This window comes from Arachis duranensis, chromosome 4 (assembly GCF_000817695.3).
Source record: "Arachis duranensis cultivar V14167 chromosome 4, aradu.V14167.gnm2.J7QH, whole genome shotgun sequence".
Taxonomy (NCBI): Eukaryota; Viridiplantae; Streptophyta; class Magnoliopsida; order Fabales; family Fabaceae; genus Arachis; species Arachis duranensis.
The window spans coordinates 10,500,722-10,514,648 of NC_029775.3; the positions used below are offsets into that span (position 1 = coordinate 10,500,722).

At 33.2% G+C, this 13,927-nt stretch overlaps 2 protein-coding genes and 1 long non-coding RNA gene across 6 annotated transcripts in view; 1 reads left to right on the top strand and 2 right to left on the bottom strand.

Annotated features, from left to right (window-relative positions):
* LOC107483302 (uncharacterized) overlaps nucleotides 1-2,244 on the bottom strand; it is a 7,160-nt gene extending 4,916 nt beyond the window's left edge. The window contains exon 1 of the long non-coding RNA XR_008008290.1: nucleotides 2,222-2,244. This is a non-coding gene — a long non-coding RNA (uncharacterized LOC107483302). The remainder of the gene's footprint in view (nucleotides 1-2,221) is intronic.
* The window catches only part of LOC107483324 (stilbene synthase 1), a 66,511-nt gene that overhangs the window by 40,460 nt on the left and 12,124 nt on the right, over nucleotides 1-13,927 (top strand). Inside the window, exon 1 of one of the 4 annotated variants that reach the window (XM_052260247.1) lies at nucleotides 12,376-12,631. The exons of 2 other annotated variants lie outside the window; for them this stretch is intronic. In XM_052260247.1, coding sequence (XP_052116207.1) covers nucleotides 12,454-12,631 — 178 coding nt within the window. In that variant the 5' untranslated portion in view covers nucleotides 12,376-12,453. Of the gene's footprint in view, nucleotides 1-12,375; nucleotides 12,632-13,342; nucleotides 13,499-13,927 lie in introns of those variants that run through there. One more of the 4 variants, XM_052260248.1, reaches the window with a different exon arrangement.
* On the bottom strand, nucleotides 41-2,021 carry LOC107483323 (DEAD-box ATP-dependent RNA helicase 8-like). Its single transcript, XM_021140067.2, has 3 exons — nucleotides 1,974-2,021; nucleotides 1,793-1,897; nucleotides 41-416 (listed from the first exon to the last, which is right to left on the bottom strand). Exons 1-3 carry the CDS (start codon nucleotides 2,001-2,003, stop codon nucleotides 180-182), a joined length of 372 nt encoding a protein of 123 aa, XP_020995726.2. The 5' UTR covers nucleotides 2,004-2,021; the 3' UTR covers nucleotides 41-179.

The following is a 13,927-nucleotide window of genomic DNA, read 5'->3' on the forward strand; positions in this document are numbered from 1 at the left end:
TAAAAAATGATAATCAACAATTAAGATAAGTTGTGATTAAAGTAACCAGCTAACATATCAATATAGTTGAGTAAATACACTTGTCTTAATCTTAGTTTTATACAATGATATATATACTAACACTAAGTAGACACTATTAACAAAATTGTTCCACAGGCGTGAGAGCAATACAATTTGGACTATGCCAGGATAGATTGTTTCTGGTCAATTTTTTCCAATGCAGGAATGTAAAATGCAGCTGTTTTGCCTGTCCCATTTTTAGCCCTTGCAAGAATGTCACTACCAGTAAGAGCAATTGGAATGCTTTCTTCTTGGATAGGAGAAGGCCTTTCAAAACCCTTCTCATATATTCCCATGAGCAACTCTCGCTTCAAAAAATAATCCTCAAATTCATTTCTTTTAGTTGCTGTCACATCCTGGGAAATAAAATTAAAGCAGATTCAATACCAACACTAGAGCATATAACATAGAAATTACCTGCAAATCTTATAACCACAGAACCTTAAGTGGCTTACCCATAAATGGTATCATTAATTATGCCTTTCAAGTGGATATTGGAAACGTGTAAATATGAAAAAACTAAATCAGTTTATCTCAATTTCTCAGCAATTTAAGTAAATTAGTTAAAGCAGTTTGTATAGTGAAAACAGTGAACTGAATGCCTAATAGAGAGCAGGAATTAGGATATTAAAAATGACATCGGTAAATAAAAAAAGAAGCTAGTTAAATTCTATGACCAAAACTTCAAGAAGCATTTCATTATAAATGCACTGATATTATTTTCAGTTTAATCTCCCCCCCTTAGTGAAGATCAAGACTGCTGTTGATCTTGGAATTGGAGCACATTATATGAAAATCAACACACAAAATAGGACAAATTAAAACAACAACCCTCCAAACACTTAGCTATTAGCCGACACCAAAAGACACTATCAATATTAGCAGACGAATAATGACAATAATAACAACAAATGAATACTAATCTAAACGATCCAATTTTAGCATTAACAAATCAAAGCATTAAAGGTTGAATTTCAGCAACCGCAAATAATATCAATTTAAAATATCAAGCTAGATCCACCCCCTCGCATACTCAACGGCTAAAAGACTTAAGAGTTGTACGAAAGAAACTATAAGTCATATCACAAACTTAGACTCTATGTATTATTAGAACTGATATTATTCTTAGTCATTGCCTTTAATTATTTATTAATGAATCTAAACAAAATAGAAGCCTGAATGCTTGAACTCATGTATTCAATTTTTGTAGATGAAATGAATGATTGAGAAATTGAAATCAGTATTATTACTTTTAGATAAACTTCATTAACAAATAGAAAATTAGTAAAATACAGAAATTAGTATTATTACATACTAAATACACATGCGCTAAGTGCCTATTGCAGTAACTATCACATCATGAAGTAAATATTAGAACTGATATATTTTTACAAACTAAAGTGTTGAAACATAAATATTACAAGGACTAAAGCGAGTACATTTAATCTTTTACAGGCTAAGTTTTTAAATGAAAATTTTCCTAGTACTAAAGTGTAGTTTTACTTTCAATTTAATTATGTAAAAGATAGAGAAAGAAACAACTTCTAATTGATATGACAAGTCAAATTCCACATAAGAAACTAGAAAAATATATGCTTAAACGAAATATGTAAAGAATGGGTAAAGAGAAGAATGGGCAGCTTACTGATACATGAAAGTTAGATTAAATGTTAATTCAGAAAACTTTAGAAAGTCAAAAAAAATTCACATGATTGAGTCCATGAGAGAGAACCTGTTGGTATTCCAGATCAAACTTTAGAAACTCATCATCACAGTTCTCAACCATGGTGACCAAGCCCTTCAAATTCTTCACAGGCTTATCATTGAAAGCAATAACCTATATGAATCCAAAAAGAGGAGGGTAGGCATTTCAAATCAACCATTGATTAAGAAGCCAAGACCTGAGAAACAACAAGAAGTTGCTCATCAACAGATTGTGCCATAGCATGTAGATGTTTCTCTAGGAGCTTCACTGGAGCATCAAATTCATAATCTTTACCATACTGGATCATCCAAATTAAGAAGAAATAATAAAGTTAGTAACAAATATATACTCAAACAACAAAAGATAATTTCTAGAAATAAGATTTTCTGTAATCATAGACACAAATTTCCTGTAATTTCCAGAAATAAAATTTTCTGCCAGAGAATAAATCCATACCTGAATCATGACTTCCAGAGGTTGAATGCACGTGGAACATACTTATTAAGTCTCAGAGATTCAAATTTTTCATTAGAAGCTGGAAAAAAAAATACTAATAATAGTTTTGTTAATTGTGAACTACAATGTAAATGCAAATAGAAGCACTGAAAATCAAAAGTTTAAGGTAAAATACCAGAGTCTAAAGGTTGTACACTTTACACCTTCAAAGGGAGGTCTTCAATAAGACTCTCTGTTCTTTCGCTCGCGCTCTCTCTCATCTCCGTCCTGCTCAATGACGACGGCGAGCTCTAGGGCAACAGCGGTGACGGCGGAACAGCGCAACGACGGTGGCTCTACGGAGGTCACGGTGGCTGGACTGTGCGGCGCTACAGCTCGTGAGGATGACGAAGACGGTGACGGCGAAGAACTCCCAGCGGCGGCTCTGGCTCAACGACGACGCTTCTCTCTCCGCGATGGCAATGGCTCCCCGCGTGCGGCAGTTCGGTGGCGGATCGGCAGCAGAGCGCGGCTCCTTCTCTCCCTCAACGCCTCTGCAAAGCAAATCTCTCTCTCCTCCGGCGCCTCAACGACAACGACGACGGCGGGAAGGACCCAGCCGCGTCGTCCCCTCCTCTCTTCCCCTCTTCTCCCTCGAGCTCCCCCTTCTCCCTTCTCTAGTTCTCTGTTTTCCCTTTCTCCCTCACTCACCGAGTGTTGTATGGTGTGTTTAGGGATTTAGGGTAAATTGGGAAATTTGAGATATTAGGATTTTTATAGAAATTTTTAAAATTAAGGGTTTTTATTAAAAAATTTTAGAATTAAGATAAAATATATATAACTAATATAGCAATTTTATAAAATATTTGAGATAAAATAATAATTTAGAATTTAAATATAATATTGTGAAGATTATTTTTGGAACACATAAAATTTCATTTATCAAAATATCATTGAGTTCAAATAATTATTTTTAATTTAAATTATAAAGTAAATATACTAATTACATTTTATAAAATACGGTTAAATTCAAAATATCAATTACCTAAATTAAATTATATGACCTTTCATTATTTTTTTATCATAACTTTAATTTCAATTTATATAAAATAACTAATTAAAATAAAAATTATACATAAATATTAATTGACTTAAATCTAAAGTATTTACAAAAATCTATTTAATCATTCCTAATAAACTAATCTCTAACTCTAAGAATTCAATTTAATAAATAAACCATAATTTATTTATAATAAAAATTTCTTAAATTTAATTATATAACACTTCCATTATTAAGTTATTAAATCATTTTTTATATTATTAAGTTTTAAATTTTTTTAATTTAAGATTAATAATATTTAATTTAATTTTTTATTTATAAAATTAAATTTAAAATTTTAATATTTAAAATAAATCATATAAATTATTATTAGTTTTTAATTATTAAAATCTTTAAAAGATTAAATATTTAAAATTATAAAAAAGTATATAAAAATCTTCATTAATTTAAACTTAAATGATTAAAATTGTGACTATAGACCTCTTTAGGTCACCCTCCAAAACCGTGACCATAGATCCTTTTAGGTCACTCTTTTAAAAAACTGTGACCATAGACACTTTTTGGTCACCATAAAAAACCGTGACCATAGACCTCTTTAGGTCACCCTCAAAACCATGACCATAGACCCTTTTAGGTCACCCTTCTGAAAAACCATGACCATAGACCCTTTTTGGTCACTGTAAAAAACCGTGACCATAGAGACCTTTAAGTTACCCCCAAAACCGTGACTATAGACCCTTTTAGGCCACCCCAAAAATCGTGACCATAGACCCCTTTAGGTCACCCCAAAACCGTGACCATAGACCCTTTTAGGTCACCTTTTTTTTAAAAAGCGTGACCATAGCCCCTTTTTGGTCACTGTAAAAAACCGTGACCATAGACCCTTTAGGTCGCCCCTAAAACCGTGACCATAGACCCTTTTTGGCCACCCCCCAAAACCGTGACCATAGACCCCTTTAGGCCACCCCTCAAAACCGTGACCATAGACCCTTTTAGGTCACTCCCAAAACCGTGACCATAGACCCCTTTAGGTCACCTCCCAAAACCGTGACCATAGACCCTTTTAGGGCACCCTTTTTTGAAAAACCGTGACCATAGCCCCTTTTTAGTCACTGTAAAAAATCGTGACCATAGACCCCTTTAGGTCACCCCCAAAACCGTGACCATAGACCCTTTTAGGCCACCCCCCAAAACCGTGACCATAGACCCTTTTAGGTCACCCTTTTTTAAAAAACCGTGACCATAGACCCTTTTGGTCACTGTAGAAAACCGTGACCATAGACCTCTTTAGGTCACCCCTCAAAACCGTGACCATGGACCCTTTTAGGCCACCCTTTTTTAAAAAACCGTGACCATAGGTACTCTATGGCCACCATTTCCAAAAAAACCGTGACCATAGCTTTTTTTTTGGTCACCCTAAAAAACCGTGACCATAGAGGGTCTATGGTCACGGTTTTTTACCGTGACAAAAAAACCGTGACCATAGACCCAAAATGTTGTAGTGAGAGAGAATGGTAACATAATTTAAGTGGCTTTAGATCTTATTAAATAGACATTTATTTATGTAAAATTTTTCTTATTTTATGTTTTATATGAAATAGAAGAAGCAGTTGGGCTGTACACCAACCGACGAGGAAGTCTTCAAGAAAATCCACAAACTTAAAAGTGACAAGTCTAAATGTTGGAATAAGTAGTATGACCACAATCTAATCAATCACGTGTCAAATAATTTGTTATCGTTATTATATTAAAATGTTAATATAATAATGTCCTTGATTAAATTTAGAGATTTATCATTGTGATAGTGATCACAATATTGAGAGATAAATCTTTTATAATTTAATCTAAATTGTTCTAATATTCTCAAGATGAACATGGTAATAAAGTTTCCTTTGACCTGCGACTATCATAGTAATTAACAATGTATTTATTATACTTTGATTCCGGACACCTAATACCCTAGGGTGCTAGTTGAATGGATATTGGGTATGATTTAAATACTTGTAGAATTAATGATTAGTCAATAAGGAATCCATCAACTCTCGGTAAAGAGTTTGAGCTCTATGATTATAATGACTGAGATGAATAAAACCTTGGCCAAGGAGATTGAATGAATGAAGAAATGAGTTTCTTAAGTCATTCACAGTTCATTATAATAATGGTAACAAGTTAGAGTTTGACAATTAAACCATACTCTAAGGGTTCACCAAGAGGTAGAAAGATGGAAGGAATTATACTTTGTTCTTCTGAGGTTCTTAGTAAAAATATATTACTTCATACTATCGGGTCATTGAGGAGTGTTGCTAGACGCCAACCTTGATTAGTAAATTTAGTATGACTAATTTTCTACCCGCTTAGTATTGAACCTATGGGGTCACACACTAACGAGTGTTCTAATATTTGCTATAGAATTATTTAATTATTTATTTGATTAAATCTATCTACAAATCTATCTGTAAATAAGAAATTTTCTAATTGTGTATCATAGTTTAATTAAAGTTAAAAATGTTATAGTGAGTTTTGGATTCAATGACTATGATGTTAAGAAAAAATATTATTGTATGGTCTTTAATTTCCATGACATTGTCCTTAATATTATGCTAAATTCAATTTATTCTTGGGATATTTGAGATGATATGTATATAGAGGAGTATCTGTGATTCCACAGTTTTACAAGTTTATAAGTTGTGAAGTACACTAGTCTAGTATAAATAGGACCTTTTACTATTGTATTTTCATCTTAGAATCTTATAATCTTAGAATCTTTGGATTATCTTTTGATCATCTTTTGATCTCTTGATCACGTTTTGGGGGGCTGGCCTTTTGACCATGCCTAGACCTTTCATCACTTATGTATTTTCAACGGTGGAGTTTCTACACCTCATAGATTCAGGTGTGGAGCTCTGCTGTTCCTCGAGTATTAATGCAAAGTACTATTGTTCTTCTATTCAATTCAAACTTATTCTTATTCTAAGATATTCATTCGCACACAAGAACATGATGAATGTGATGATCAAGTGACACTCATCACCATTCTCACTTATGAACGAGTGCCTGACAAACACTTTCGTTCTACATGAAAACAAGCTTGAATGCATATCTCTTGGGACTCTAATCAACGATTTACATCGTTTCCCCTCTGACAATGGGGCATCTAAATATGAGATTAGAACCTTCGTGGTAAAGGCTAGAAACAATTAGTAGCATTCCTGAGATCCGAAAAGTCTAAACCTTATTTGTGGTATTCCGAGTAGGATCTGGGAAGGGATGACTGTGACGAGCTTCAAACTCGTGACTGTGGGGCGCAGTGACAGTGCGCAAAAGGATCATTAGATCTTATTCCGATACGATCGAGAATCGACAGATGATTAGCCATGCGGTAGCTGTGCCTGGTATTTTTCATCCGAGACGAGAAATTCGATAGTTGATTAGCCGTACAAAAACCGTAGATGACCATTTTCACTGAGAGGACAGGAGGTAGCCATTGACAACGGTGATCCCCAACATATAGCTTGCCATGGAAAGGAGTATGAATGATTGAATGAAGACAGTAGAAAAGCAGAGATTCAGAAGAAATGACGCATCTTCATACGCTTATCTAAAATTCCCACCAATGAATTACATAAGTATTTGATGGTTTCAGTGGCTAAGAGAAGGGGGGGTGAATCTTAGCCCCCTTTTTTCTTGATTACACTTTCTGGTCTTTGAGGAGACTTTTCTGTTTTTGTCTCGTCCCTAGCCACGAGACTTTTTACTTTTGTCTTGTCACTTGGCACGAGATATTTTTTATTTTAGCTCCTGTGCAGCAGAAACAGAAATGAAGAAGTAGAGAGAGAAGATTACACCCAGATATATCCTGGTTCAGCTGCTAAGTGCAATGCAGCCTACATCCAGTCTCCATCACAACAACGACAGAATTTCACTATAATCATCAAGATTACAAATTGTAAAGTGCTAACCCAACTTACAAGGGGATTCCCACAGAATCATGAAATACAACATAGATGAACAAAGGAACTCTAAGACATCTATGGCTTTTTCTTTTAATTTTGCACTCTATGCCTTTTTCCGCTCTATGGCTTTTTCATACAAACCTCACTTGTTTGCCTTTTTCCATGAGACTCAAGACATGACAAAATTAAACAGAAAAATACTAAACAGAATACATTGAAGGAGAAGAAAAACTGCTAGCTTAGGTAGCTCTGAGACTTCTATGCCTTGCACTCTCAAATCTTACTCCTTGAATCAAATCGTGGCTGTTTACCCCTTTTATAGAAAAGTGAAGCCTTCACAGTTGAAACACAAAAACCGAGCTTAGCTTCTTTTCCTCCAAAATAAAACCGGTTCGGCCACACAGAGAGAAGAGGTAACTCGTGCAAAATCCAACATGCAAGTACCTCTAGTTCTTCCTTGGTCATCACACTTCATCAATCCGGGCGCTCCATCCTTGGCTTGCTCTCCAAGATGAATTTCTGGCCCTTGATGCTTCATGATGATGATGACTTCATCTGCTCCAATCTCTGCCTTCAACCATCATTTCGCCACTCTAGCTACTCCCTGTGGTGGTTGAGCAGCATCAAAGACAAGCCATGCTTCAAGAATCTCCTCTAGCTGGCCGAATCTTCTTCTTCCATTTTTGAGCATGTGAGGCTCAAGATAGTCTCACCAAATCTATCCACATTTGGTGAATATCTTAGCCACAACTCACTTTTATTTTGGTGTATTTTCTTGCCTCATACTTTTATTTTCATGTGTTTTCTTGCCATCATTAGCTTGATGGTCTTGGTGCATGCAACTTCTTCTTTTCGGTGAGTAGGTGCAGCTTCCATGGCTTCCTGGACAATAATCGAAAGAGAAGAAGGAAAGAGATGAGAGAGAAGAAAAAGAAATTGAACATTAACTAATGTGTTTTGATAAAGCAAAAAATAAATGTCCACTTCCCTTTTACTGAGCAACGTGTAGCTCATTGATACCCATCTAATCAAAGTCACTCATATTCTCTCTCATGTTTCCAATGCTAGCAAATTAAATTTGAAACCCATCTCTTAACAAGAAATGGAATCCATTAGAAAGCATGGAGCCAATTTTCTTTCTTTCATTATGTATCGGACCAAGCATTGGATCTTTGGTTTGATATGGGCTTAATGTTGAAGTTCAATAAAAACTGGCCCATTTATAACATTTGCTTTCCTGATGAATTTGGTTTCGGATCAAGCATAGGAAACTTTCATTAAAATTAAATATGGGCTTGGTTGCAACAACATTGAGCTTGGCCCATTAATACAACAATTCAGCCACATAATAGGAAACACGTAGCAAGGCTGATTGTTGGTTTTAATTTGGGCTAGCAACATTTTATTTTCCGGCCCAATTAAAACTTGCACAGCAAAATTGATTTAATTAATATCAATCAAAATTAGATTAATAATTTTGCTGTTAATAATGTTTGATCATCATTAATTTAGTTTAGAGTTTTCCAAACTCATCAGTATCTCTATCTTTATTTTATGTTTATTTATCTTTTAGTTATCAAAATCTCATAACCATTTGAATCCTCCTAACTGAGATTTACAAGATGACCATAGCTTGCTTCAAGCTAACAATCTCCGTGGGATCGACCCTTACTCACGTAAGGTATTACTTGGACGACCCATTACACTTGCTGGTTAGTTGTGCGGAATTGTGAGGAAAGTGTTGAGATTACGATCGTGTATACCAAGTTTTTGGTGCCGTTGTCAGAGATCACAATTTCGTGCACCAAGATACAAAAAAAATAAATTAAAAAATTTAAATTATTCATACTAAGGTAATATATTTATTTTATCTCTTTTTCAAAAAACAATACTTATCCCTTTTTCTGTTACTACCTATTTTTACTATTTTTAAGTTATTGAAAGTTTAATTAAAGATGGTTATCATAGATAATAAAAATAATTGAAAACAATAATTTCATGCATAAAATTTATGAATGAACCTACAAATTACTACAACATTTGCCATCATTTTCATTTTGGTCCTTACTAGTCCCTATTGTATTTTCAATTTGGTCTTGCATAAGCATAAAATTAGAAGACATTTATTATATTAGAAATTAAAATTAAAAAGAAATACCTATTGATGATGGTGTGGAGTTGAAGATTGTGCCATTTTGAAACGTTGAATGGAAGTTTGTATAGTGGCAAGTTCAATTTGACATTGTTTGATTAAGTTTTGATAATGATTGATAAGCTGAACAGGACCAGTAACAAGGTATCACTTCCACAAGTTGGCTTCAATAACCAAAGATCTTGCTATCACTTGACATATCTTGTCCGAGATTTCTACTGTCCTTACACTAGGTTTTTTCTTTGCTTTCTACACTATACCACATTCGGTTAATATTAAAAATATTCCTTTTAAGATTGAAAATATTCCTAACTTGTCAATTCTTTATGAAATTATCAGTTCATTATCTTTTTCTCCTGGTTCTCAAAAGATTACAGAGATCATCAAGAAACGGTATGATAAACCATACAGAAAGTTTGCGAATGTCCCTCTTCCAACAAAGAAGCTTTCGTTTAAGGAGTGAAAGGTAAAAGTAACATATATATCATGCAAATTATATCAATTATTCTAAGAACAAACTAGGTTATTTTCTTTTCTTATCTTATATTATAGTATACTTTTTATATGCAGAGCCACTTTCTTATTAATGATGATGAGGAGGAGTTTTTTTTTTTTTTAGGGCTTTCAAGTATATAGGACAAGTAAGCGATTTAGCCAAATGATGTCGGATATTTGTGAGGATGTGGATACAACCCACGAATGGCTAGTTCCTGCTTACAAAAAGCGGTTGGAATGGTACTGAGAAACAAATGAGAAATGAAAACATATAAAGAAAAAAGCAAGGGAGAATCGAGCATCACTCTTAGGTGGTTCTATCCATTGTGGTGGTTCTATTCCACTGAACTCAACTATAGAGAGGATGGTAACATAATTTAAGTGGTTTTAGATCTTATTTAATAGACATTTATTTATGTAAAATTTTTCTTATTTTGTGTTTTATGTGAAATAGAAGAAGCTGTTGGGCCGTACATCAACCCGCGAGAAAGTCTTCAAGAAAACCCACAGACTTAAAAGTGACAAGTCTAATTAGGTCGACAAGTGCTCCAAGACATTTATGTGAGATATAGTATAAATATTAAATCATTAATTAATTAAAATATTATATAAATATGGCTGTGGATTTGTTGTTTATACATGTGCCTTATGATTTCCTTATGGTTCTATATGAAAATAGCTTTTGTTCCGATTCTTATTGAGAAACATGTGTTGATATACTATATGTTAGGAAACTGTTACTTAAGAAAATATAAGAAAACATAATGGTATCGTTTAGCCGATAGCTACCATTCTAATTCTAGTGCACAAGAAGAAGAAGGATTTAAGGATAGATATCCTCTGTAGTAATTTTTTTATTTTGTTGTTTTAAAAAGTAGCGGAATAGATCCAGAGAGAGGGAAAGTAAAATACAAAAGAGCGAGAGTGAGAGACAAAAATTTGTCGGTAATTTGTGTAGAAGACTTATCGATAGAAAAAAAATCTGTCGATAAGTAATTTTTGACGAAATTTTTACAGAGGAATAAAATATGTCGGTAATTTTGTCTGTAACCAAATTCGTCTAGAATAAAAACTAAATCTATTTGTAAATTCATCTGTAATAAGTAATTTTTTTGTTGTGTATGATAGTTTAATTAATTAAAGCTAAAAATGTTAGAGTGAGTTTTGGATTCAATGACTATGATATTAAGAAAAATATTATTGTATGGTCTTTAATTTCCATGACATTGTCCTTAATATTATGCTAAATTCAATCTATTCTTGGGATATTTGAGATGGTATATATATTGACGAGTATCTGTGATTCCACAGTTTTACAAGTTTATAAGTTGTGAAGTGCACTATTTTTTACGAAAGGGTTTTGTTAGGTAGACAATGATTTTTGTAAACAATAATGTGAATAATGGGTTTTAAAATTGATCCAATAAAGTAAAAAAAACACTCCATTCCTAAATTACCTCTTAAACCATAACATTAAGATAATTATCTGCATACCTAGTAAATTAAACATCCAGCCATTGTTAACTGCGCATGAATAAATCAAATCAAAAGAAATAACCATCCAATTAAAAATAATGAACATAATCATCTGCATACTTATTGAATTGAACATTCGACATATCCATTATTCACATTGTTTAGTATTCTTATTGTCTACCTATATATTTTTTTTATGAAAATATGTTTTCCATGGGTAAAATGACGAGAGAGTGACTATAGTAATAAAAATTCTAGTAGTATAAAATAATATAGTCAATTATATTATTATTTTATTTGTTCAAGCAAGACTACTAATTAACTAAAGACCAGACTCATATATGGTGGTAGACTCCAGTGTCATCCACCAAACTCCTCGCACACCCAGTCAAACACATCGGCTTTCAATATTGAAATTTAATAAAATCACCTTAATTATAAACATACTATAAGTACACTATTAGTTAATAAATCACACACATATTTTTGCTTCGAAGATAGTTAATTTCAACGTGACATTGATATAATGCATGGATTAATAAGCACGTGTGCCCAACTACCTACTGGATGCACTTATTCATATCCTTCATAGTTCATACTTTAGACATATGTAATGTAAATAAATAGAGCCGCCAGACATTAAATAAAAGATTTCTATAATATGATTGGATGCATACATGAGATAAAAGAGGAAATTAAAAGAAATAACAAATACTATATTCTACCAACCACAAAAAATGGACCCATACATCAATCACTAAAGACGAAAAGATCTCTAAACAAATATGCCGCCAATCTGGTCCGCCATCCACACAATATCATGAATTAAACTACACAATATATGCAACATGATACATGCACAATCAATCAATCAAAGTCAAAGCAAAACAATTAAACAACCAAGAAGTCAGAATACTTCGTTTTTGAAGTTAACTAATTAAATAATAATCATTGTCACCCATTTAATTCCACATATGCCCCTGGCATACTCATGCATATAAATATTCCCCTTCTCCCTGCCTAAGTCGTCACCAAAATACAAAGCACATAGCTAAAGTTTGCTCTCCCAAAGAACATAGCTAAGCTTTGTTGTCCCAAAGAACACAGCTAGGAAAAGATGGTGGCTGTTAGTGAGATCCGCACGGCTCAAAGGGCAGAAGGCCCTGCAACTGTATTGGCAATTGGCACAGCAAATCCACCAAACTGTGTTGATCAAAATACATATGCAGATTATTATTTTAGAGTCACCAACAGTGAGCATATGACCGATCTTAAGAAGAAGTTTCAGCGCATTTGTATGTATTTTTATTAATTAAGCGTTTTAGTTTTATTTTATTTAATATTTATCAAAAAAATTTATCGTTTTACTTTTATATTACTTAAAACAGAAAATTAACATATTATACAATATATTATATTCACTGTTTGACATTAATTATAATAATAACTATATAACATTATTTTTATAATTATAAATTTATATAAACAATATATTCAAATGGTATTTAAAGATTTAAGTCACTACAAAAATAACTCAAGAATAACATTATTACTATATATATCATTTTCTAAAACTTTATCAAAGGTAATGATGGATGTGAATTATACATTTTTATTTCAGGTGAGAGAACACAGATCAAGAACAGACATATGTACTTAACAGAAGAGATATTGAAAGAGAACCCTAACATGTGCGCATACAAGGCACCGTCGTTGGATGCAAGAGAAGACATAATGATCAGGGAGGTACCAAGGGTTGGAAAAGAGGCTGCAACCAAGGCCATCAAGGAATGGGGTCAGCCAATGTCCAAGATCACACATTTGATCTTCTGCACCACCAGCGGTGTTGCGTTGCCTGGCGTTGATTACGAACTCATCGTACTCTTAGGGCTAGACCCAAGCGTCAAGAGGTACATGATGTACCACCAAGGCTGCTTCGCTGGCGGTACTGTCCTTCGTTTGGCTAAGGACTTGGCTGAAAACAACAAGGATGCTCGTGTAGATCCGCACGGCTCAAAGGGCAGAAGGCCCTGCAACTGTATTGGCAATTGGCACAGCAAATCCACCAAACTGTGTTGATCAAAATACATATGCAGATTATTATTTTAGAGTCACCAACAGTGAGCATATGACCGATCTTAAGAAGAAGTTTCAGCGCATTTGTATGTATTTTTATTAATTAAGTGTTTTAGTTTTATTTTATTTAATATTTATCAAAAAAATTTATCTTTTTACTTTTATATTACTTAAAACAGAAAAATAACATATTATACAATATATTATATTCACTGTTTGACATTAATTATAATAATAACTATATAACATTATTTTTATAATTATAAATTTATATAAACAATATATTCAAATGGTATTTAAAGATTTAAGTCACTACAAAAATAACTCAAGAATAACATTATTACTATATATATCATTTTCTAAAACTTTATCAAAGGTAATGATGGATGTGAATTATACATTTTTATTTCAGGTGAGAGAACACAGATCAAGAACAGACATATGTACTTAACAGAAGAGATACTGAAAGAGAATCCTAACATGTGTGCATACAAGGCACCATCGTTGGATGCAAG